Here is a 26454-nt window from a genome sequence, read left to right on the forward strand (position 1 = left end):
ATGGTCACAAGTAACCTTTTGCCTCAATAGGCATAGAATGACTTAATTATAACGTTAGGGGTCTCTTCAAACAGTAGCCTATATAATGTCAAATGACAACAGTGCTGGAGTGGAGATTGTCTAATGAATTGCACGATTTGAACTTCACTACTAGGGAATATAAAACTATAAATTAGCATCCTTCCTCACAAGCAGTATTATAACGTTAGCACACCTAGGTCACTCACAACTACCAACATGACAACTGTCTTTACAAGCAGTTTAATATCGATACACTGGTCGTAGAATACCTAACAAAAGCCTCCCGAGGGTTCCTATCAGTCTTTTTCGCACACAGATTCGGCGACAGCCCAAGCAATCAAAGTATTGCTAGCGGACAATGTCATTGGCTACACAGGATGTTCGTTTTGCCATTTAGTGTGCTTTCCCACAGTTGATTAAGCTAGCTAGCAACAGTATTGTTCGCTAGCTACTTAATGTAAACAGTAGGCTACTGCTAGACTCAAGTTCAATGCCCCCGGCAGATTGAATTATTTCTAACCACCTATTAGCCACAACATATCTTTGTTCTATAACGTCACGTTAAACATAATGTGTGGCTAACATTACCGGTTTCACAGTAGCCTACAAAGGACTAACTTCGCTAAACCAACAGTGAACTGTGAATAATGCCTCGTCTTCTCCCACCAGTTTGCTTGTCTGGGCTAAAAAGAACATTCACGGATGCGGCTAAGGTTATGAAGGTGGTATCATGCAAACAATCACATTTATTAGCACAAACATTTCAGTATCCGTCAACATTATTGCAGGGTCGGTTGGAGGAGGTCAGTTACATCCACCCTTTCATCCTTCGCTACCCTTACCTTCTGATAGCTCCAAATCCAACTCAGCCAATTGGTCCCTGACCTCTTTTGGTAGACCAGACAAATCCACTCCTCGGTCTGCCATTGTTGAAGCGGTGTAATGAAGTGTACTTTAAGACAAATTAAATATGATGAAAAACTAAAATTCAGGCGATCAAGAAACAAAACAGGCATTTAAATGAGAGTGACAATCCATTCGAACAACTAGTCCCTCCGCCATAATGTGAGAACAACTCACCAATGGCAATGAGTCGTCACGTGATCCGCGTTTACCTCGGCTGCACAATGACCACGTAGTGGTTGTACAATAAATTGCACCCCAAACACATGCATCTTCCCAGGGACTTCTGCTCCCTCTTGTGTTGTCTTCGGGAAGTTGCAACACGCACGCAGACAAAAACAAACAAATCAACAAACAAGTCACGCACACGGAGCAGGAAGGATCAAACGTCAGGAACGTGTATTTATGGGTTCAGACAACAGATATGACTACTTTTTATTGCTTTTCGATGCTTGGCAGTTTTGACACATTTTCCCATACAGTAACACATGCACCAACACTCAGCTACACATACTACGATCTAATGAGATAGTCTGTAACAGAGAGGACTTGAAAACATGAAATTCAAACACTTTGGGATTCTATTAAGTTGCTTTTCTTTAATTAAAACTGCAGCACGGTAAGTGTTCATAGTATTCCACTTCAACATGCATGAAAAAGTAAATATATATTTATATATGGTACACATATGTACAATACATGAACATTTTTCTAAAATCACCAGTCCAACAAAACGGGAGTGTAAATTTAACCCAGAAGAGATTGACATTAAGAATAACGTTTTAAAACATATTTTCCTTATTGTTCATCCCACCCCACCCCCCTAAAACTAGGCATTACTGCGTTCAGAGCGTCTACCAGTACATGTTGTTCATAATTCCAAACATTTGAGGGAAATCCATGAAAACAAAATCCAAAATAAATTAATTACTCTGCATCCCATTAGAATGATAGAGATAAGCTCTGGTAGAATGAGATTCTGCATAAGCTAACCGTGATGATCGGTTACAAGTGGGAGCTGACTGGTTCTAAGACATCTCTCCAGACTTCCCCTTAAAATTTCTTTGAAAATGTAAAGACCTGCCTTGCTGAAAAACAAACACACAAAATAACTAAATATGAACAAAGGAAAGAGAGAACAAAAAAATCTATCTACATTTCATTATTACAACACAAAAGATAGAGAAGCATTTCTTATGACAGGGATTTCTATAGTCCTGACAATAGCACGCAATGAAGAGAAACAGGTTCTTGGAAAAAAGTGCCAATGACAATTACTAGTATGAAAAACTGAATAAGAGTCTTCTTCCCATTTCATGATCAACATTCGTCTATAAAAGGGACTACCGACAATATATAGCATCGGTATAAAGTACAACACAATGCAAGGGTCACCATTGGGACTGTAGGACAAGAACTTAAAAGTAATTTATGAGATATGTGTCAAGTAGTTGCTGAGCAATCATAATATGTATACACATACATATAAACGTGAGACAAAGATGTCACAAATGTGTGATGTCGCTGAGGGAGAACCTATAAAATCAGGATACACCAAAGCATGGATAAATGATCAATTCAAAAGGAAGAACAATATAAAAGTCAACAATAAACCTGCATCTCGTTCGTTAGTGCATTTAGACATGCCCTTATGTTTTGGACTGATAACCTCAATTTATTTGCAGTATTATACACTGCAATACAATACATGAGAAGGGAAGATCCATGTTTATGTACAAAGAAGGAGCAAAAGAACAAAAGAAGTCATCTGTTAATCCCTTGTTTAGTTCCGGCATCACTTCCTTTCCTAAGGTTACTAACATATCACATTATGTTAAACAGGATAGGGGGAGATATGCCAACATTGTGTTAGAGAAACTACTAAAACACCGCCACAGTCCATCACAGGAAAAAAACTACAGTGACTCCATCTCGCCATTCTATGAAGGTGCAGTTGCACCCAGCATCGCCTAGGAGGCAACCTAGAGGTCTCACGACCAAATGAAAAGGGGAAAGGGAGAACACATAAAAGTGAAACATGACCATCACTTTCAGAGCTTTCTTTCCAAATTGTATATGTTGAGAAGGCATCAATGATTTAGTACATCTAATACAAATATAAAGCTTTTCTCGATTCCTGATGGATGCCTCTTCACAATGGGCAGACAGCCAGATCAAGACAATGGTGATCTCCTTTCTTCCCAGGGTAGCTGCATGCAAACTACCCAGACCTGGGTTTGGGTGTCTGAGGCACTAGTGTGATTCTTAAGGCAGAATCTGTTTGCTTGATTATTGTGGAGCATTTTTAAGGTGGTGTCTGTTCCTGGGTATGTGAGTGTGTGTATGTGCATCTGTTTTATTAGGACCATGGATGGTGTTAACTATAAAGTCAGAAAGGGAAGGTTCTTCAACAGTCTGGTTGTTCTGCTCTGGATGGCCTAACACTAGGGACAGCGTGACAGGCTTGCACAGGCGCTGGAGACTGCCATGGCTTCTTTTTCAGGAGAGTGACACGAGAGGACAAAAGAGCAGCAACAAGCACACAGGACACAACAATGGACAAAGAGTGGACAGGAGAAGAAGACGAGGAGGAGGAAGGAGAAACAAAAATGTAAAAGGAGAAGAATTTTTTTATGTTAAAACGCCAGTAGACTGCACACAGCCTCTGAACCATTTTAAAACCAGACATCAAAACGGCACAAATAAATAAATAGGCTGCTATCACAGGGCAAAGGGACATGGAGACACAGAGAGGCAGTGGGGGAGGGAGGGGAAGGGGCAGTGGCCACCGCACCGTCCAGCTGAATGCTGAGCAAAATGCATCCCTGTAGGAAACTGGGAAGACTGCAATCGAAACACTTTAAACCAGGCCACAAATGAGCCGTCAATCCACCACTTGTGGTTCTGACAAAAGACGCATTCCAGAAGTCTGACCATTTCAAAATCAACCCAGAGGGAACAACGCAGACCCAGTGCATAGGAGACGGGGGCAGGCACGGAGAAGGTGGCATTCATTCCATGATAAATGGTGCATAACATCACAAAAATGTAAAGCCTTTTTTTAGTTGCTTAGGGTTCTGCATGTTCCCCTTTTCCCTTGACCACCTCTGAAAGTCATCAAGGCTTTTCACAGATATGCCAGAAGATCAGAACTGGACCATGAGCGGACATGATGTGCCAAGAGCAACTGGACAATGAAAACTGCTTGAAGCTGCATGCTACGAAAAACAGTACATTAGTGTAAGAGGCCTTGTAATCATCATCATCACACTGCCTTTCATGTTTAGCAGCGCACGCACACACACACACACACACACACACACACACACACACACAACCGTCACTCACGTTAGCCACTCATGCATGTGCAACGTGTGTAAAACATTCCACTAAGGGCATAGAGGGGAGGGTGCTTGGTCGCCTTTAAATGAAGCCCATTTTGAGAAAAACAATTTAAGGGGACCAACTTGTTAACCTGGATTTCAAATACATAAAGTGTTTTGTTTGAGTTCTCCATAAAAAAGACATTATAAATATTGCATTGTTTTGGTACCAATCTTGAGACACAGAAATCTCTGTGACTAAACAAATGGATTAATGAAAGAGTCACCATGTAAATGACTGACTGGCTGACTGACTGACTGAATGAATGAATGAATGAATGAATGAATGAATGAATGGGTGAGTGAGTGAGTGAGTGTGCAAGGCATGTTGACATGTTAACCTGGCCCAGGCTGTGTTTATGTGTCAGGGAAACAGAAACGAAATCAAACAAATATATCAAAACATATGAGCTGTGTCACGTCAATCACTGGACCGCACACCAACTACCAAACACAGCAGTTGAGGGTGTTCTGATGTATGTGCATATGGCTGTGTGAAGGAGGAAAAGGTCACAAGTGAGAAGTAAAATGTCCAAACCGGTGCAGCAATCATCACAATGACAGCGACACTCGCGACAGTGACACTGCAGGCCTACAGTCCAGTGAAGATGCAGGTGTGGAGGGACAAGTGACTGGTCACTGGGATCTGGTGAAGACTGGGTTGTGGGGGGGGGGAAAGGGGGACGGGCTGAGTAATATAGGGTAAAAGTGGGGAGGTTTGGAGTCCAGCCCCTGTAGTCTATGGCATAGTGAACAGGGAGCACGCAGTCTCGCTCGCTCACTCACTCTCAGTCCCAGTCTGTTCTCAAATGGCTGACTAGTTCCTCGGCTCAAGATGAGGAGGAGGAGGAGGAGGAGGAGGAGGAGGAGGAGGAGGAGGAGGAGGGTCAGAGGGTGGAGGAAAGAAGAGAACAGAAGAACGAAGAGTAGAGACTCCTTCCTCATCCCTCCCTCTCTCTCTTTGCTTCCATCTCTTTCTAGCGGGGGTGGTGCGTGTGGGGCGTTGGGGGGGGGGGTTGGGGGGGTTGGAGTCCCGTACCCGCTGGGCTGCGCTCATCATCTGGTGGAGGGCTGGGACTGTGTGGCCATGATGACGTGAGAGGGCCCGCCGGCACCGTGGCCCTGCTCGCCCCGGTGGCTGCCCATGCCCGCCAGCACCGACATGGCCACCGCCTCGGCCGCCGCCCGTGCGCTCAGCCCGTTGGGGCCCGCCGAGGAGGGGCTCGGGGCCAACGAGCTGTGCTGGATGACTGCGGCCGGGGAGCCCACGGGCTCCGACACGTCTTTCATGGTCTCGTCTCCTGCAGTGGCGAAAGACAGAGAAGGGGGGGGGGGGGGTGAGAAATGACATCTAAAGGCTAATACTACATGTGTGAAAAATGTGCAAAGGTCTTGGGATGTTGTAATGATAAAAAAAAAAAAAATAGATCTGTAGTAACAACCATGGATTAATATGTGCGTTACAATAATCATGCTCATTTAGCTAACAGCACTGGCTCTGACATAATGCAAAAACAGACATGACAAACTGAGAATGCTCTTTACTCAGCTTTCTTTCAAACTCACCCTAATAGTGGACCTACGGTTGCCAGAAATACACAGCTCTGAGAAAAACAACACCTTCATGTTACTACATGTGCAGTCTGTCTTAAAATAGCACACGATGAGTTCTAACGATGTGGCAAGACATACAAAAGGTTCAGTAAGTGTTTCAGAACAAACAGAATTAACAGAGGTGCGTGAAAAGCGCCTGTCACATCTGAAGGTGGTCCTCTATGGGTGGGGAGTGCTGTCCAAACTTTGGACTCCAAAGTCAGATGAAGGAGTGACTGGAATTCCTAGGATAAATTATGTAGTCAGATACATCTTAAAACTGTCGTATCCTAATTCCAGGAAATAGCATCAGTTGTCCTAAATTATCAGAACACAGCCAACCATAGTCAGCATGGGCCAACCAGCCCATTTGAAACAATGAAACTCCAGGTCAGCTTCCAACTTCCAACTTCTATTGCTGTATGGTTCCACCTTCTAGCTTAGCAACTTGGCTTACTCATAATTTGTTGCAAACGTAGCGAATCATGCACTTGGCTGCCTGCTACTCTCTGAATCAGACCTCCCCGGCTACAGAGTTTTGTAATCTCCCTGGGATAACCTGCCGCCAGGGATTAGAATCTGACTAGAGGGGAGGGGAGGGGGGAGGAAGGGGGCTTTGCAAGCCCGTCTGGATGGGGAAATCGGACAGGGGAATCAAGCGCAACCCCTTTCAGCTGTGATGAAGAAAGGTGGTTTGTCGTCCATGCAGGATGCAGGTGGTGGTGCTGCAGGGCTTACCCAGGTAGGCGTTCTTCTTCTGTAGGGTGGTCACAGGGCAGTCCTTGTGGGCCAGCAGCAGCTGCTTCAGATGGGCCACTTCGTTCCGTAAGAGGGTCACCTCATTCTGCAGAGGAGCAGCACAGGGGGAGAGGCAGGCGTGAGGAGGAAGTCTTTTAGAGCTACAGAACCAAGTGACCTCTCCACAACCTCCAACATGTTTCACATTTAGTAATGTAAAAGGATAGCACAACATATATGGCAATGCTTATATCACAGTTTGCTTGAATTCCTGATTGAGACAGTGAGACATTCCTATTTGCAGTTCCCATTTTAAAATGGAATTACACTTGCATATCAATTCAAACTTGGTGTACCAGCATTACTTTCTTCTACTTGAACGCTGTGTCGTCCAATATTCCTTACACAGGGTTACCACTCCAAGTCAAATGAAAAATTCCATGACTTTTCCCTGACTTTCTGACAAAAAAACTGAATTTCCATGACCTACTATAGAATGAATGGTACAATATAGTAACCAAAGATTTCAGAGCAGCTACGTAGCATTTAAAAATCTTTTACTTTTTTAGAGCAGGATATAAATAAATGGGCATTAAATAAACAAAGTTGGGCTAAACACTACTACTCAATCAAGCAGTAAAGCTAATAAGATATATACCAATTCTGCATGGACATATATTTGTATTAATGTATTCTGGCAAGTACATTTTAAACTGCTACAACAAAATTCTCTCATATTCCATGACCTTGACCCAAAAATGATAAAATTCCCTGACTTTCCATGTCTGGAATAGACTTTCCAAATTCCATGATATTCCAGAAATTCCATGACCCGTGGGAACCCTGCTTATATAACGATCTGACATTAATAAATCCTCCACAGGGCAAGACGCTTGGTACGGGGATGGCGGTGTTTGCCCCGGCTCCACTCACCGACAGAGACACATTGAGAGAGGTGAGCTCCTCAGCCTTCTTCTCCAGGGAGTTGACCCAGACCTTGCGCTTCTGCCTGCAGCGCGAGGCTGCCGCCCGGTTCCGCTCCAGGAAGCGCTGCCGCCGCTCGTCAGGGTCGTCGTCCGCCGCCCGCCGCCTACGGCCCCCCGTGGGTTGAGCGGGAGATACCTGACGGAACAGAGGAACGACAAAGCCCATACCAGTTGAGAGAAGAGAACAATGGACAGAGGGGAAAGGTCATTAACGGAAGCCAAGAGCAAGCTGAAGCAGTACAGAGAGAGGGTTTGTGCAGACTCGGAGCACTCGGAGGGATGCCCCCTCCATCTCATGACTCTGTCCTTAGTTATGGAGCTACAGTACACACAGCTGGGCTTTCCCACATGATCTTAGTCACTCATTCAGAAGCACAACACAAAGGCCTACATCTGAAACTGCAGACCGTCATTAAATGACATCAGTCCATTAGTCTAGTGATATGGGTTCTCCAGCCGACTTAGGCTTCCTCAAAGTGTTTATCACTCACGACCACTTCCTCCACTGCTTCACACCTCCCACACATGCACCTAATGACATGTCCAACTGCCCAGACAATATGGGCTCAATGCCAAGTGCCAACAAGCCCACTCAACGTGACCGGAGCGTGTGAAAAGCACGTCTCCAGAGCAACAGCGCGCAGTGTGTGTGTTACCTGTGGCTGTGCAGGGGACGGGGCGTCTGGTTGCTGAACCAGCAGCTGACTCTGCTCCATCCGCTGGGGCACCATGGGGCTGGACACCCGGCCGCAGCTCTGTGCTGTGGCTGTCTGCTGGGACAGGGCAGCCTTCAGCCTCTGCACAACACCACAGATACACACACACCAAACACACACACACACACACATCAAACACACACACATCAAACACACAGGAGTTAGACAACTGCAGCTGTTCTCATTCTTACGAAAACTTTGAATTGTCCGTATCTCTAGCATTCTCCACAACTAATTAATATCTTAAATATACATACTAATGGGTTTTGTGATTTTGGATAACACACATGAAATGTGACAATGACTATGATTCCATGCACACTACGTTCGAATTAAGATCCATGTTCTGGTTATGTTTCCTTGTGTATATTCCTGTTTACATGTTAATCAGCATATGCTGAATAAACCAGCGACGTGCAGTAGAAGTAGTATCTGTGTCATGACGTCTCAATGGTCTCTGTGCCTGAATTTCATTCATGTCCGCAAAATAGGGGAATTTGGCCAGATTAGAGCCGCTATTAATTTTAGCCTTATAATAGGCCGCTTTGAGGGGTTTTCACCGATTCTTCATCTGTCAGCAGTGTGGGCAAAACATGCTTCGTTGAGCATTACGATGCTTTCAGCCATCGATAACTTCGATCATGACATTTACACTTCCAGGTTTTAATAGATAAATTGACCTCAAGCCTTTTGCCACAGTTTTCACTATGCTTGCCAAGTGTCAGAGCAACAAACCAAGCTTCCAAAATTCCTTGCATGAACATGTGCAGACAGAATTTAATATTACGAAAGGGGCATTTGGTATGTGTTTATATGTCACAATATTCCAGTTAAAAGAGACATGTGCTAGGGGTGTTATTCCGGTTTTTAGTATTCAGAATATGAGCTTAATCAGGTTATGGCAGCTGGAATAAGATGTTTACATGACCCATGCACAATTGGAATATTGTCATTATTCCAAACAAAACCAGAATATGGTATGCATGGAAACGTAGTCAGTGACTTGCTGTTATTGAGTTACTGCCACCTGACTGCATCCTATCTGATAAAAAATGACAACTTTTTCAGTTCTAGTGGTCTGATTAGTGTGTGCGTTAAAAAAAAAGTGTTTGTCCACAATCCTGGTTCTGCAGGGGAAACAAACACGGTGGCTTAAACAAAGACAAACAATTGCAGCCAATCAACACGTCTTTAGTAGCACATGAAGGGGTGCAATTTGATGGCTGTTGAGCTCAAATAAACAACCTTTTGTCAGAATTACAAACTGCATCTTACAAACCCCCCCCGCTAATGGTGCATGACAGTATCAAAAGTATCCACAACAAGAGTACAGCTAATGCATAAGATGACCACATCTGTGTTTATTTATGATTCACCATTTACGAGTTGACGAAACAAAAAAACTAAAAAATCTACCAGCCACAAAAAAGGCAAAGCATCATTGTGGCTCCTGTAGTTGTTGAAGGTTGCATCTGTGACAAACAGCAGTATTCTTTCAAGCTGGTACTGCCAACCCGCTGATTCTCACAATGTGCATTGTGGTTTGGAATCACTTGACAGGAATTTGTCAGAGTCCGGATCACTTGAGGGCATACACCAACAAGACCATGAAAACAACTGGATCCGTTTGAGGAGTACCATGCATCTTCTCCCTTGCTAAAGGCCTCAAATACAGATTATGGAGTGTCTCCAACCACAGCTATTGTTCTTAGCTAATTTCACTGAGAGCAACACCAAGACTAGTTCTGGTTATGGTCTCACAAAAGAGATACTCTTCAGGGATGAGCCTTCTGCACACATTATAGAACAGGTGAATCATGCTAGTCAATATTGAGCCTTGAGTATATTCTACTGCAAGGTTGCAGAGAGGGTCTGCATGCCTGCATTGTGTGTTTGTGTGTGTGTGTCTCCACTCACCATCTTGGCCTCAGAATGGGGGTTGTAGCCTGACGGTGAGGATGAGCCGCTGCTGCTGCCCCCTAGTGGAGGTCCAGGGATGCCAGGAATGTTGGGCACCATCAGAGGTCTCGCCAGCTGCACAAACACACACACAAACACACACTAAATACCACCATATATACTGGACATAAACTGCACAAATCCCAAAATAATGAGAATCACTGATCTCAGATTTTCTGTTGCCTTCATCTACCATCACTCCCAGTATGTATCAAACACAGTTTAACATAAGCAATTCAAGGACTTTAGGATTTTCACCCCATCTACATTTCCTCATCAAAATCATGCAGAAAAACATACTTGAATACATCTACTTCTTGGTTTTGGCAAATAAAATGGCAGGTTTATGTTGCCGCTGACAGACTTATGAATGTTTTGGTTTTGGGAGTTTGTATCTATAGCAACAGTCACGGCAACATGTTTTATGCAGCCCTGGGGGAGACCACCTCTTTAAGTCTCTTCCGCACAGACTTCATCAACTCCACCAAGCAACAGAATAACAAAGACAATTGCAAGACAAATCAGTGGTCCAAACAGTCATTATAGCCTAATTAAAAGAAAAACTAGGAGGCGCCAACCTGGGGTGCAAAAATGATCTATATATAATTTATCCCTCGATGATACGAGGGCTTACACATTTCAAAGCATTCAAAATGTGAAAATGTAGACTCTTGATCAGGTAAATCACAAAATGTAACAACCGGTACATCGTGGTTCTTGTCCAAAAGTAACAGTGTATAATTAAGACATGGCATAAGGCAGTCATCATGTACAAATTCAAGCATGAAAAGCAACCTACTGTGACTAGCATAATAAAATGCTAACAAAACATGATCAACTAATAAAGCTGGACTGAATATGATCTTGAGGGCTAATGTCTACTGACAGATATTTTCCATTGGTCCCTTTAACCAGCAGCCTAGCCATAGTAAGTTTCTTTTTTCCAACACTTAGAACAAGTGCACAAGCACATTAACAAAGGTGAACACGGTAGTTTGAATCTACTGCGCTATAAACTGTTGGTTTAGCTGTGATGGAGAAAAGCACAGTTCTAAAGCAACAGTAGTGTGAGCAAGTCAAGATGTGCTACACCACTACAATGTGCAACATCACGGTATGACCATCATCTGCCATCTTAGAGGAGGTGACACGGTAGCTGCGTCCTCTCTCAGCGCTAAGTGCAAAGCAGCTTTCATGAGCATGCAACAGTCTGAGGTACTCACAGATATTACTGAGGGCATCTGCATCGGCCCAGGCAACACGGGCACTGTCTGGCCATTGGGAAGCATCATCATCGGATATGGACCAGTCGGAGACCTAAACAGAAGAATGAGAGCAATAAATTAAAGCACCGGTCAAAGTGTCAACAAAATAATTCGTTTTATTATCTAGACAGAACAGCATCTTCTTTAGTAGGTCATATCGGTCTTATCAGCCCCAAAGCATGAGCGGCTCTCGGTTCAGACTATAACGTCCAAAGTAAAGTGTCTAATTGCACTGCCACTGTGCATGACTGTTCTGTGCTACTGGTGCACGAGTGCGTTTGTGCGACAGTCTGCAATTAGGAGCCAATCTTATCAGTGGGTTTGGAGGAGAATGCTGAGGTGGTGTGGTGAGCGTCCGCACCCGAGCTGGCGGTTGGATGGCGGGGCCTGCGTGATGACGGAGGTGGGCGAGGGCATGGTGGGGTGCAGCGCGTCGTAGCCCAGGTGCAAGGGCAGCGAGCCCGGCCGCACGATGGTGGGGGTCGGGGCGGCACTCACCGGAGGTCTGGGGGGAGTGTCCTGTGAAAGCAGAGCAGAGGGTGTCACATCACTCAGTTAAAGGATTCAGCCAATGAGGCACGTTGCAGATGGAGGTCCAGAAGGGTGTCATATCCGGTAGTCGTGGTGATGTACTTGAATGCAGAAGACTATGCAGCACTGTGGTCATTCTTATATCATACAACATGGGAAAGGGGTGGTCGGCACACAGGTATAATTGTTAACACACGTTATATCAGTTAAGTGCTCTGATTGACTGCTTTTGCAAGACTAGAACTACCACCCAGGCTTAGCCCTCGAATGACTCACTGATGTCTGTTAGCCTAGTTTGCCAAAGAAGGCAATCCAATACTGTCTAGTCTAGAGCCTTCGTGCAGTGTCCTCTCCAGATATTCAGTAGATCAATGCACAGATGTGTTTTTGCCCACCCAAATGATCAAGCTACAAATGCGTCTGATTTTAATGATGCACAGCTTGAGGGGGACCATTGTGGATTCATGCGTAAGTGCATGTGCTTAGTGTCCACTTTCACATCTGGCAACAACTGGATAGGGAAACACCCTTAATTACCCTATAGAGACCATGAACAGACTCCTCTTCACTGAGGCGTCTAAAGGAAGCATGGAAAAGAGCCCTGCTTTTCCCATTTCAACACTGCACATGCTCATAGGCCATTTTACGCCTTCCAATGAAACCAACACTGTGTTATACAAGGTTGGAGGGTTAGAACTACTCATTAGAATCGCTCTGGTGAGTCACAGGATGTTCCTTAAAGGACGTCACAGGTCTAGTCAGGCTCTGAAGGGAACGCGTCATCCCTGCTACTTGGAGAGAGATGCTAATGTTCCTCTAATCTTCCATGTCACACTCAGGACTAATACAAGTCACAGTGACAATAACAGCTACATGTGGAAACCGTCTCTAGAGGAATCTTTCCTAACTATTTGGGGACCCCAAATCCCCCAGGAAACCACCTAGGGTATATATTAGATGCTCAGACAGTATGCAATCTGACGTTTTAACTTCTTTTCAAGCTGCTTTAGTTTTCGTCAATACAGATGTATGCATATAGATGCTGATCATCACTTTGTAACTATATACAGTATAACATTCCAGGCTTAAGTCCTGCTGACCCATTGCCGTATCGAGAGCTCTGGTGGCCTCACCTTTGGTCTCCCCACGTACTCATTTTCGCTGTCCGACCTGCTGGAGATGGACTCTGGGCTGCCAGGAGGGGACGAGTCCACCTCCACAGGCTCCTCCTCCTTCACCTTCACTTCGGAGGGCGTCTGCAGGCTCATGTCCAGGACCCCCGTGCTGGCAGAGGAGAGCTGTGCACACATACACGAAATGGGGCGGCGGAGAAGAGTGAACAACAAGTCGCAAAACGTAACAAGAAAAAAACACAAGAGTCACCTTCACAGCTCATGCATCTCGCTCTAGGGTTCAGACGACAGCGACGGATGCCCGCTGGTGCCGTCGTGATCCCCGCTGAGTTTAAACAGCTCCACTCACCTCCACCTCCAAGCCCCCTCCACCCTCCAATCTCCAGTGCAAGCCCTCCACCTCCACACAGCCCAAAGACCCCCACCCCCACCCCCCTTCCTGAACACTCACTGCCGGGTTCTTGGCCCGCTTGTCGTCGTCCTCCTGGGCCTTGCGGAACTCCTGCTCGAAGGAGCTGGCCAGCTCATTGAAGAGACCGACCTCCTCGCAGTTCTTCAGGAAGCGTGTGGGAGTCGGTGTCTGGTCTAGGGAGAAAAAAAAATAGGACTAGGGAGACACACACACACGTTTTTTTGGCTGCTTCTTTAGAAAGCAACAGCTATTTTGACAGGCAGCCTTTGCCAAAGCGAGAGAAAATAAAGAGGTGTCCTCCGAAGCTTTGTTATGCTGGGAATACTTCAGGCAGAACAGTGGAGGCTTTACACTTACTCAGCAGTTTCACCTTAATCCACATCAAAAACCTTTTACTTTATCCCAAGACAGAAGTGCTTTCTGCTCCAGTTTCAGGATTCATTTGAAAAAGTCTGAGGGAGTGAACTTTTGGTTTACGTGTGAGGTCTGAGACGGGGAAATTACGCTGGATTATTTATACTTTTAAGGAAGTTTACTACACAGAAAGTGAAAGTGCAAGTGCAATCCATGTGTAAGAGACAAACAGACTGTCAGAGCAGCCAACAAAATCTCAAGTCACTTCATTTAACAGTGCTCACAGGCCTATTAGGAAGGGGGGGAAAAACACACTCACAAATGGTCTTCAAATGGTTTCTGCTATGATAGTGGTACATAGTGGTGAGATACCTGCTATGATGACAGAGTCGGTCCTCGCTGGGCCAAACTTCAGAGTCATCTCATGTTTGTGCTTGTGCACAGCCAAGTGGTCCTCATTGGTGAATCTCTGGATAGAGGGAATGCAAAGAGATGCATGTCACATATGCAGACAGAAAGAGGTAGGCACGAGAACAGGGAGACCAGAGAAATGGCACTTCATGAAGGACTACTCTTTACATGCAGAGCTCAACCACAGATACACACACACAGACACAGACAGATAGACAGACAGACAGACACACACACACACACACACACACACACATAGAGAGAGACAGACAGAGACAGACAGACAGACAGACAGACAGACAGACAGACAGACAGACACAAAGAGAGAGCGAGCGATCACTTTTCCTCAGAACCTGAGCCGTACAGTATGGCGCCTCCGCCCGTGCGCCTTCTTGTGAGCCGAGCGTGTGTATTCTCTAGCGTTTGTGCGGGTGCCATGCGCAACAAAAGCCTGTTTGTGTGCGGGAGAAAAATAACACGCCCCTGTTTGGGAAAGGATCTCGGTGACCTCGCTCACCAGCCTCTGGGCAGAGGGGCTTCCACAATGGGCCTGCCTATTCAGCCTGGGCCCTCGCTACCACGCCCCACCCTCCACTCTCAATGCTCAGATGGCACCTTCGCTGCGAATCCCAGGCACTGTTGTGTGGTGTGTGCGGGTGATAAACGACAAACCATGACAAGCCCTGAGGGAGATGCCTGACTGGGGAGTGGGGGTGGGGGTGGGTGGGGATGTTGGCAGCCAGAGATCACTTATGCAACCCCACACATACACAAAAGCCGAAACAACTGTTTGTGCTGCAGAAGCGCCAAGCTTCCACGACTTGCACTTTGACCCAGCACTTTGGACACGATCCGCTGGCAGGCTCGTACGGGGCGTTAAAAACGCACAAGCCGCTGCCCTGCGCCTGCCATTGCGAAACAGGACGTACCGAAACTTGGCATGTGGCCCGCACGAGCACGCGCAGGTCAAAGCGTACACGTACGACAAAACAGGTGTGAGTCTGCGTAAGCGACTTCAGACTAATCCCATGCAGGAACAGCAGGAACAGCAACAGCAGCAGCAGCAGCAGCAGCAGCAGGAACAGCAGGAACAGCACTGGCCATGTGGTGCCTCTGGCCATGTGGTGCGTCTGGCCATGTGGTGCCTGGGCACATTCCTTCGCTTGCCTTTCGTCTCTGCGCTGGGTGACTCAGTGGGCCGTGTGGGAGGAACCGTCAGCGGCTGGCTGGCTGCAGAGGCCTCTGGCCCGTCTTTGTCGTCTCTTTTCTCTCTCTCTCTCTCTCTCTCTCCCCCACCAACATCACCCCCACCCACCCTGGACTATTTCTGGCGGTGGGTCACAGTTACATTGCAGCCGAGAGAGAGAGAGTGAGAGAGAGGGAGAGGGGAGAGAGAGAGAGAGAGAGAGAGAAAGAGAGAGAGAGAGAGCAAGAGAGAGTGAGAGCGCGCGAGAGAGCGAGAGCGCGCGAGAGAGCGAGACAGGCAGGCGGGCGAGTGAGCGTGCACCCAGTGGAAACACAGTCAAGTGTCAGGCGCTGTATTTTTAGATGTACCAGCATCACCAGTGCAACAACTGCATGGTGCACACTCCTCTCACCCCTCGCCCCGAGAAGGTTACACTGCGTCTCAGTGTGGTGCTGGTGCTGGGGGTGCTGGAAGAGGTGGTGAAGGACATAAGAGTCACTTAACAGGAAAGCTGAGAGCTGGACAGAGCGTGTGCCCACTCATGCCCACTTCTCCACACAAACAAAACCGCCCTGTTTGCATGGCAATGACGCCGAGCGAGAGAAAGAGCCGTGCAGTGGAAAGAACACACTCAAGATTAGCCAGGGCATTCTAAACATGATTTACATGCAGCAGCAAGATTTTGGCGCCTTCTTAAGGGGCTTCAAAGAGGAGAAAAGAGTGTGTGGGTGTGGGAGTGTGTGGGTGTGTGGGTGTGTGTGTGGGGGCGGGAGGGTTGTATGAAGATACTGGGTCAACATCGTATGTTGGCATAGGGGTATTTTGAAGAAGCCTCCAAAACAACACTGTCGACTACATGCAAAGCCAGTGCAGGAATCACTGTTTAGTGAAATGTCCTGCTGGGCTTGCAGTGGAGCTGCTGAGAGTGGGAGGGCTGGTGACAGCTGGGTGCAAATGGAATCGGGGGATCTGCGAGGTCACGCACAAAAATACCCCATCACTGCTGGTGTAGTAGTACTTTCACAAACGTACCCCATCTCTGCTGGTGTAGTAACTAGTATTCACAAATGTACCCCATCTCTGCTGTAGTACTTGTCTTGGACATGTCTTGATCCATGCAGAGGAAAGATAAGCAACAGTTGCCCCAATCTGACCAATGACCACCTATTGTAACAAGATGTAGGATATGGACCCTTTCAAGAGAGTTCCATTATCAGCATCATAGTTGGCCCCACAAGACTTCTGTTTTAACATTCCATATGTTATCTTAATGCAGAGGAAGTAGATTGGGGCCCAAATAGAACGTTCAAGCATTGTTTTTGTTTACCTTGTTGAAAGGGTCTATAACAGACGCAAGGCTAAATAAAATAAAACAATAAAAATAAGTCTCTTGCATGGTAGCACCCCAGTCTACACACCACGGAATCAAATTACGGTTTGCCCTCTCAACCACACCCAGATGCTGTGGCTTCCCGTTCTTAAGGCCTTTTCCCCTGGGCTCCACCTCCAGCCTCCCAACAAGCCTTTAGGTGGGTATAGACAGACTGGTGGCCATCTAGACTCACTCACTCATTCACAACCACAACTAGAAAAGAAACAATCAAAACTCAATTTGGCTCTTACAGTGGAAATCCTCAGCTCTCCTAGAAAATCCTCCCTCACACAAACACCAACCAGTCTCCCCTTCATTCAGAGCCTTCCAAAAGCCGCCTCCTTGAAGCAACGTAATGCAAGCTGCATTATCTCTCGTCATGAACTGTGCAGCTTTGCATGAGGCAGGCCCTGTCCTATCCCATCACGCCAACTGCACGCAGCTGACGCCCTGTGGCACTGTGCCATCACCGATGCAAAAAAAAAAGAAAGGTGTTTCTGCACAAACGCGCCGGCGGAAGGCCTGGAACACGGCTTCCGCTCGTCCGCCCAGCTACCGCTCTGCCGACAGCAGGCCGCCCTGTACACCAGCTGAGACGGGCCGACCCTCAGCAGCACCTTCTGTCGGCCTGTGGCCGTGTGTGTGTGCGCGTGCGTGTGCGCTCGGCACTACAGTCCTTCTCCCTCAGGCCTTCTAAGATGAGCTTGTCCAATTACATAACTGTTGGCATACATAGGAGATGTCTGTGATAAGGATGTGTGTTGAGGTTTCTTTTTTTTTGTTTCTTCCCCTCTGCAGAGACAAGAGGAAGAAAAGGAGAAAAAAAAAAAAAACACGAGCTAACAACTAGCCTGCATCTATTATTCATACCAGACTCATGTTGCTCTGCTGAATGTTTACACTTAGCATCGCTAAACCGCAAAAGGCCCGAGAGGCAGGGCCCGTGTCCAGGAGCTGGAGAGACGAGGGCTGCAAACGTGCACGTGGGGCGGGCGGAAAATGAACATCGAGGGGGGGGGGGCTCCACAGGCGCATCTCCTGATCAGTCCAACCACCACTCAAATTAAAACCGCCTGGTGGGTCTGTGCATTAGGAGCTGATCGCCTCCCTCAGGAGGGAAACAGACTCGCAATCTGTAGCCAGCAATATCGCGCCAACGCTCGAAATGCAGCTGTGTAGTGAGAGAAGCAGAGTGGGAAAAGTCAGCGGCCACACAACGCTGACCAGCTTGGCTGCACTGAAATAAGTGGCGAGTGGATCTCCTCCAGCCAGAAGGCTGCTTTTTAAATGGTGTATTATTCTCTGGGCCGCACTCATTCAGCACTACATGGCATATCACAGCCAAGTCTTCAAACGTGGTCACAAAGAAGGAGTTAGTGGTTAGCAAGAGACAGAAAGAAAGAAAGAGAGAGACAGAGAGATAGGGGGGAGGGCAGACGAGTTGAGGCAACGACAGCAGCCACATTACTCATGGCCACAGCCTCTGAGTCACTGGTGGAGGAGACGTTAGTCGTTACTTTAGCCATGTTTCACAACAGCCTTCTCTTAGTGTTCTTCTGACTGAGTGCGTATGTCTGCACGCCTGTCTATCTGTCGACCATCTCGCACTCTGGTTTCTGAGAAAGAGGGTGCCCTCGTGTGCACAAACAAGTGCCAGGGCGCCAGACGCTGAGCCCGCCCGTGTCACCCGCTCCAGCACATGGCTGCCCCACTACTGATGAAGTTGTTACTGCATCTACCACATGGTCTACGCACACACAGGAGCATGCGCGCGCGCGCACACACACACACACACACACACACACACACACACACAGACATTAAGTGTGAAAAGCTCTTCACACTCATGCATGCAAACACAGACACACACACACACTAAGGAAACACTGAGTGTGACCGGAGTTTGTTTCTTTCATTCTCTCTTGCTCTCTCTCAAGCTCTCAAGCACACACTCACGGAGACACGGAGTGTGAACTGAACTCCCACCCACAATCACCCCCCCACATACACATGTTTGAAACCCAAGACCACTGGGCTGAAGAACAAAGCAAGACTTACCTGCCCGCAGCCAGGAGCATTGCACACAAAAGGTCTGTCGTCCCCCATTTTTGCGAAGAGCTTGCAATGTAACTGTGAGAGAGGAGAGGAAAAAGACATTGTTGCTATGTTGTTGGTGCCGTTTTTTTTAAATAGATGTCTGTGGCTGCCCCTCTAAATCCAACAAAGCATGGATGCTACTGGTTGATCCTCAGTCAATGCAGGAAGCGGAGGGTGTTTAAAAATAACACGAGCAGGGAAGAAAAAAGAACACACACACACACACACAGCAAGCTGAAGTTTCCCTGGTGATACTTCCTTCACACTGGGGGCATCTGGCTGGCCAATGAGGAGCAGTTTCCAGATGAGGAGGGAACAGACATTTGCACAATGACATCCATCTCTCTCTCTCTCTCTCTCTCTCTCCCTCCCTCCCTCTCTCTCTCTCTGCCTCTCTGGCAGCTCCTCCTCTCCTTCACATTGTAATCCTCAGTCTCTCAGTGTAAAACAAAGTCTTGGACCTCATAAGATGCCCCTGTAGCATATTTCCTCAAACTCGTAGTAGTGGAAGCACCAGCATCGGCTGCATACATGCACAGAATATGGGTCACAAATTGAAACATGAACAGACACGACGCACAATCACACATTTTCAGTGGGATCAGAAGAATCTGCCACCCGATGGGGAGACTAACACACTAACGGTTTACAAGTTTTCTGTTAAAAACAGGGGCCCAGGTTGTGGGCAGGGGAAATGAGGGGGGTGTCCCCTTCATAAATCCATTTTGTGGGGAATAACGCAGCCAGTGTTCCTAAAATATGGCTAGCTTTGGCAGACATTTATGCTGTTGATATAAGCCCTCCATCTCAGTGACCAAAACTCTGACAACTGGTTGTGGTTGGCTCGCTGGCTTGCTGCTGTAATTAGGGGGGAAACCCTGTGTAATACTGCACATGACTAATAGTTTTAGATAGTTCAGTTAGGACCTCTTTGACAAAATGATTCTCTCTGTGTTGCACATGCTTGCATATAACTGTACAAGTCTCCCTGGTAACAACACATCAGGTGCCCTATAAAGTTTTCTATTCAGTATTTATACTTCCTCTGCTGCTTATTATTCTTATGGCAAGAACCTGCATCCTCTCAGTCTAACTGCCACAACTGAGAAGAAACCAAGGAAGTCCCTTTCTGGGCAAACAGTAGTGTGCATGGGAAAGTCCAGCAGTGCACCCTTCACTGGGTCTCCAGTGTTCAGCCTTCTTTCCACTGGCTGCTTCCGTAAAGGGGGAACCGTGTTGCTGGCCATGCATGTACTGCACAACTGCCCCCTACGCGCACTCATCTGCGCTCATTTAGTGTGGGAGCACTCCGCCCATCTCCTCTGCCACTTCCAGTCTGTCTCAACGGGAAGTTCCATTGATTCACAATTGAACGACACTACACACACACACACACACACACACACACACACACAGTTGCATGAGGAGGCACCAGTTTCACAGCCTCCTCCCCTTTGCATTGGGACACTGAACTGACATAACCCACAGTCTATTTATCCATGGGTAGAACTGTTTTCTTCCTTGTGTGTCAGTTCTCCGTGAAGAGCCTCCATGTTCCTGGGCATACTTTTACACACCGTGTGAGGACAGGTTCGGGAATTCAACCTTTTTTTTTCACTTTCTTGAAAAAAAGGCAATGTGTTCATTAAATTTGAATCAGGCGGATGGTGGAGAAGCCAACATGAATGTTTCAACACTGCTCCTCCACCACCCCCCCCCCCCCCCCCCCCCCGATCTCCGTTGACCCCCCACCTACACCGACCCAAAGGCACCGAGTGACATCCAGCAACCGTTACGCAATCCTCGGCTGCGCATAATAAATCTACAGGGCGCTTCGCCACGGCCTCTCGTTCTCTCGCCCTCAAGAGCTCGCTTACACCTGGGAGCTCTCCATGGCCTCTCCTCTGACACGGAGACATTAGCCAGGCTGCTCTCGCTGACCTCCAGGGCTACCGGTGTTAACCCACCCGAGTGGCTCCACTGGACTGGATGGTCGCTTCTGAGGCATACACGGTGTCGGGCTGGTTCTGAGGTTGAACCGAGCCGCTGTTGCTGCTGCATACCCTGGCTCATTTTCCATTGGGGGAAGGTTATGTATGTGTGTGTGTGTAGGAGAGAGAGGAATCGCTGCATCTTGTTTGCCTCTGAGAAGGCCTTTCCCTCTTGGCAGAGATCAAAGTGACACACAAGCGAGGCAGCTTGATTCCTTGCAGACCTCACAGACTCAAGCAGGCGAGCCAACAGCTTGGTGCCAAGGCTTTCAAGCAGCTTAGAGTCTGCATAAAGTCAATTTGGACAGAGGTGTGTGAGAAGTCAATTTACAAACACACACACAGAAAGACAAACATCACATTCACATTCTTCTGACTATATGGGTGCCTTCTTAATCTTAAATGGCCCAGTACAGGCACAAACTCACAAAATGATGCATCAGGTGGGTTTTTCCAATTGTTTATCAAGTAACAATCTGCTGGACCCTGATAGCATATCATGTGTTACATCTCAAGACACGAAAGTGCTGACAACAAGCAATAGAGGAAGTCGATTTTAAAAAAAAAATGCATGCATGTTAAAAGAACCATTTCACTTGAAATCTTACCAGGGCCTTTGCTATAAAAATAGGCCCAGAAAAAAAGGAGCCATCTTACAAAACAACTTAATTACAACCTCCACCGCTGCAAAACAGTGGCCCTTTTCTCATTTCACTCAATCTCAGTGGCTATAAAGGCTGCCATTAAACCAAGATTATTGCATCTTCAGCCTATAAAACAAATGGGAGCCTGAGCCTTTCCCTTCTTCTCTCCATCCTAAGATGAGAACTCATAGTGTGTGTGTGTGTGTGTGTGTTGACATAGAGCTGCTGATGAGATGGCTGGTGTGCTGTTCATGGCAACGGCGGTGGCTGCCAAGACTGGGCTTTGGGGCCTGGGAAGCCCCAGAAGAGGACCTGCTGCGTCCACTAAGTTTAAACTCATCCAGGGGGCGGCAAGGCACAGCCGAACTGGCCGGTGGCCTGGATCCAGTGGGCGAGGTTCGAAGCCGACGCCAGTGCCGTCGCCACTATTGACTTGGGTTTCTCCTCGTCAGCAGGTGGAGTGGAGCGGGGGCCCGGCTATAATCAGCTACTGGCCTGCAGTGTTTGATGCTGCCTGCTAGGAAACTGACTAAACAAACTGTATTAATAGCTCCGGCTGCAGCCAGGAATGAGGAATCTGGAGCTTGAGTTGCCAGAGGGTAGGGGAGACCCCACAAACAGAGAAAGGCAGACAGAGAGAGGGAAAGAGACAGCAAGGGGAAGAGAGAGAGAGAGAGAAAGATAGGAATTCTTATGGAAGATTCCTGGGTATTGGGTAGCTCACAGGTAAGTGTGGGGCTCTTCAGCATGTCAGAGTGAAGAGAGATCTAGGCTGCAGGGCATGAGCACCAACCAGTATGTATTTATCTAACCGAACTGAACCTGGACTTTGCTGTATGGAACAAATGAAACCCAATAGCCAGGTCTGCATAACTGCAGAGGTCTCAACACAAATGTCATGCTGAGCCATTAGAAAATAACACACAATGGAGGAACCAGTGCAGCTTTCTGTTGAGAGACTTGAAACAATCTGAATCTCAAAATCTATTTACAAAGCAGATTATGGTCTCTAGGGTATGTTTAATGGTGCTGTACTGATGACCTTGAATACAAAAAACACTGACAAACTGGTAGACATCCTTTCATTCAGCTGCTTTCAGACACGTCCTTCGCAGAGCTTCGTCAAAGACCATTCGGGTGATTCAGATATGATGCTAACATTATGCAGTAATGTGTGTGCGACACCGACACACATGAACAGAATCTCCGTGTGGTTGAACACGCACATGAACAGAATCTCCGCATGTTCTTCGCTTCGTTCAGACACAAGCTCATTTACATAATGTCCGTCGGAAATACTAGGAGGGGAGTAGTGTAACAGCCGGCTCGGAATTCCAAATGGCCGGTTATGATGTTCAGATATAAGGCCCAACCGCTTGACATCCGCAGAGCATGCGGACTTACAAATAACTGAAAGCAGCTATTATTGCAAGTAAAGCCTCACTTATAATGCAATACATGCAGTGGGTGGAACTGCTAAAGGGAAAGGGTCCACCTAAAAGAAGGATGATGCTTTGATTCACATGACCAAGCCAAAGAGCTGCATATGTGATTTCACATTTCATTCACTTCTTGGCTCTTTATCCACAGCACCAAACCTGCAGCAGACACATGTACTGGATATGTGAGTCATCACAGTTATTGCTCTAAATCTATCATAAAAGGAGCATTCAATTTCCCACATAAAATCAGGTATGATAATTTTGTGCAAATGTTTCCATGTCACACTTCACAGTTCTGGTGTTCAAGTAGAGAAATAAAACGTTGCCGTTGTCACATAGGGAAACGACCGGCTTTGGAACTACACTTTCAACAACACCAAAAAACAAGCTCCAAACAACTTGACCTACATTTCCATTTAAAATGCAATTTGAACACACACACGGTGGTGACAGGTATGGTATGTTGATGCATGGTGGGGCTCATATGTCTATGGATAACCTACTAATTAGCAGATATTTCTAAAGGATCTGTGCACTGCACTCCACTACAGGTGTCCAAGACTCAGAACACTGGAGGACCAGCAAATGCTTTGCTGTTTATTGCGTTAAATAAATCAACAGAATACTCAGTGCTAGTATGAGACAGACCAGTCACAAAGACTTCCAATATTTAGTCTAGACCTTGCTCTCCAACCTCGCCTCCTAACGCATCCATGTCTTCATGTAAACAACAAAAATAGACACATGTAAATAAATAAAACCTGTGGTTGTCATAAATTATTCAATTTCATTCCGTTAATCCCAGTTGTCCATGACTGCATTTTTTTTTTACTCAGATGGAAATCTTTGATCAAACTGGGTCTTAACTTGTTTGTCTTATCTAGCTAATGTATCACTCAAAACCTCACAAAACGTCAGCTAACGTTAGCTCGCCAAACTGCTAACTATGTCAAACCACCCTCATGCCAGTACTCGCTAAGATATATTCCGTGTAAGTTTTAAAATAAACATAAAAACTAAATAATAAGCATTGAAGACGGATTACCACGTAAAAACGATCATACAAATCGCCACTTAGCCAATGACACAGCCTTTGCGTTATAACATTATAAACGTTAGCAGGATAGCGACGCTAAAATTATACTAGATGCCTGGCTGGCTGACTAGCTAGCTTACTATCATTTGGGCGGCGACACCCAGATCTTAATTATTTAGCTGACAGTGAACACGCAGAGTTGTTTAAGGTTAACGAAGATTCAATAAATTCGACTTTGTGTGTGATTAAATAGTTTATGTACTCCGGAAGATTTGTAAAAGAAACTAGTTACCGCCGCTAAACTAATGTTAAGTTGTTAGCTGGCCAACCAGCCAGCCACCGTGCTAAGCTATCCTGCTAGCTAAGTTATGCACACGCCAGGTTAAAACCCCACCTTTTCCCGCATGTGCCAGCCCATAACCTCGAAGCATTGGCTACAAGGACGTCAATCATCGACATGGCCTTTATGAGTTGCTTACAGCAATGTCAATCGACTTAGCTAGCTGATCGTAATTGGTTGATGAGAGACCCACTCAAATCCTGGAATTTACCACTTTCTTTCAGGGCCAGGGACTTCCAGCGAGCAGGCCGCGAGCTAATAAAGCTGTGCTGGCGAAAAAGTATGCTGCGCCTACAGATCAAACTCGTTACAACAGTCTATGAAGACAATTGCACATAACGACATTTTGTCAGATATGATTCAAAAGAGACCCTGGTTTAAGACCAATAATTCAGAGCATCGTAGAAATAATTCGCTAACTTGTTTGTGAATAGCGATCAAACTAGCAAGTAGCTTGCGATACAAACGAACCAGTACTGTACTTGTTAGCTAGCAGACTGTGCGTAGATTTAGCTAGTGTTAGCTACCACAACAGTTTAGTGAAGGGACAAATAGACCTCCATTTATAAATACCACTCGCTCGAACTAAACAAAACCAATCTGTCCAGTGATACACTGTACATATACGACATTTCAGTCTTCACTAAATAAGGATTATAAAATTGACAGTAGAATGTTTACAAACTCACCTCAGCGCCCCTCTCTCCCTCTATCCTCTCTTGTCCGTGGAATCTGACACTCCCCTCCTACGCAAAGCATCGCGAGAGGCAACGTCAGCCCGACATCAATCGGTCCCTCAACAAGGCGGGACTGATGGTGTGAAATTTCATCTTCAGAAGTGGAAGTCACGTCTGTGTAAGGACTTGGAAATTGTAGGTGATCAACAGCACGAACCATCGGAAAAAGTCTTCTCTGAGCGAACAAACACCAATGGGTCACTTGGCCAATCATAATCATGTAGTAGGCTATGTTCTTATACAGAATAGGCCTGTCTTGAGCCATTCTGTGTTGTGTACTGAGGCCTATTCCTGTGACATTCATGAACACAACTGTATGTGCACCACATACATTGTCTGAAGCCTGAAGGCATAGGCTATAGGCAAAAGGATCTTATCATTACAGCCAGTCTCCAGAACACTGTGGGTGTAAGAGATCATTGGCAATAAAGTCTCATGTCCTTCGTACCCCTAGGTTGCTATGTGCATGGTCAAGCCTACTCTTATGATATTGTAGACCGGAGAACTATACCATCCTAGTAAAAATTCCATCCCATCCCATTTTTTGTTTTGTTTTTTTGTATCCTGTAAGAGCAATTTTAAGCATATACTGATTCACCTGTTTGGAAATTTGAATAACTTCAGAAATATAAGAAGCTATATTGCACATTGTCATAAAACAACATTTAGGTCTACCATGAATGTACCTAATTTGACAGAGGGCTAGTTAACATAACCTACAAACAATAAAACATAGCACACAACAAACACAACATAACCTTCAACAAAAATCTTTGTGTCTCCCCACATGGCAAATGATGTTTCAGCTCTTCAGTATTGCTTTCACGTCAGTTCTGCTGCTCATTTGCTTTGTTCGTAATTGTTCTTCCCGTTTCTGTATCCTGAGCCTGCACTGTGGCAAGCCATGTCTTTAATTATGGATCTGGTCCCAAAGATCACGTCTTGCATAATAGCTGGCCTAACTCCAAACAGGCATGTGGAGCGATGTGTTGAATAAGAGCATAACAAGAGGCAGTTGTTGCAATCATTTACCCATACATTGGATGGATGGCAAGCAGACTATTAAACAGATAGAAGCACTCCAAAAGTCGGTCAACAATTCATTGATATTTAGAATTGTCCTGTGTATTTTTCATGAAACCCTTTACAAACGTGTCACAGAGGAAAAGGTGTGCAGGCTACATTTGAGTAGGTACTGTACACA

General features: G+C 46.3%; 2 protein-coding genes across 4 annotated transcripts in view; both read right to left on the reverse strand.

The window, feature by feature from the left end:
- Window positions 1–1108, reverse strand: part of dip2ba (disco-interacting protein 2 homolog Ba) — a 51171-nt gene extending 50063 nt beyond the window's left edge. Inside the window, 1 exon segment of the mRNA XM_042097791.1 lies at window positions 864–1108. Within this exon segment, the coding sequence (XP_041953725.1) occupies window positions 864–948 (85 nt within the window). The 5' untranslated portion in view covers window positions 949–1108.
- A 218-nt stretch (window positions 1109–1326) lies between these two features.
- atf7a (activating transcription factor 7a) lies at window positions 1327–25357 on the reverse strand. Of its 3 annotated transcripts, none has more exons than XM_042098821.1 (12): window positions 25203–25357; window positions 19022–19093; window positions 14367–14463; window positions 13680–13813; window positions 13229–13393; window positions 11926–12083; window positions 11523–11616; window positions 10258–10374; window positions 8281–8421; window positions 7572–7760; window positions 6639–6744; window positions 1327–5608 (listed from the first exon to the last, which is right to left on the reverse strand). In XM_042098821.1, the coding sequence occupies exons 2-12, from the start codon at window positions 19067–19069 to the stop codon at window positions 5364–5366; spliced, it is 1494 nt and encodes a 497-aa protein (XP_041954755.1). In that variant the 5' UTR covers window positions 19070–19093; window positions 25203–25357; the 3' UTR covers window positions 1327–5363. The 3 variants fall into 3 exon arrangements, with proteins under 3 accessions (XP_041954755.1, XP_041954756.1, XP_041954757.1); XM_042098823.1 differs by lacking the exon at window positions 25203–25357 and adding an exon at window positions 5874–5911 and having other exon boundaries at window positions 5460–5608; window positions 19022–19114; XM_042098822.1 differs by lacking the exons at window positions 8281–8421; window positions 25203–25357 and having other exon boundaries at window positions 19022–19115.
- Between the last annotated feature and the right edge of the window lie 1097 nt (window positions 25358–26454).

The sequence above is a fragment of the Alosa sapidissima genome, chromosome 7 (genome assembly GCF_018492685.1).
Source record: "Alosa sapidissima isolate fAloSap1 chromosome 7, fAloSap1.pri, whole genome shotgun sequence".
NCBI lineage: Eukaryota > Metazoa > Chordata > Actinopteri > Clupeiformes > Clupeidae > Alosa > Alosa sapidissima.

Excerpts from the sequence above, each read along its gene's own strand:
- atf7a (XM_042098821.1), bottom strand. The coding sequence starts at position 19,069 with ATGGGGGACGACAGACCTTTTGTGTGCAATGCTCCTGGCTGCGGGCAG. Across the intron at positions 13,394-13,679 it reads AGCGGGCCAAGAACCCGGCA|CTCTCCTCTGCCAGCACGGG; the intron begins GTGAGTGTTCAG and ends ATGTGTGCACAG. Across the intron at positions 5,609-6,638 it reads GAAGAAGAACGCCTACCTGG|GAGACGAGACCATGAAAGAC; the intron begins GTAAGCCCTGCA and ends TCGCCACTGCAG.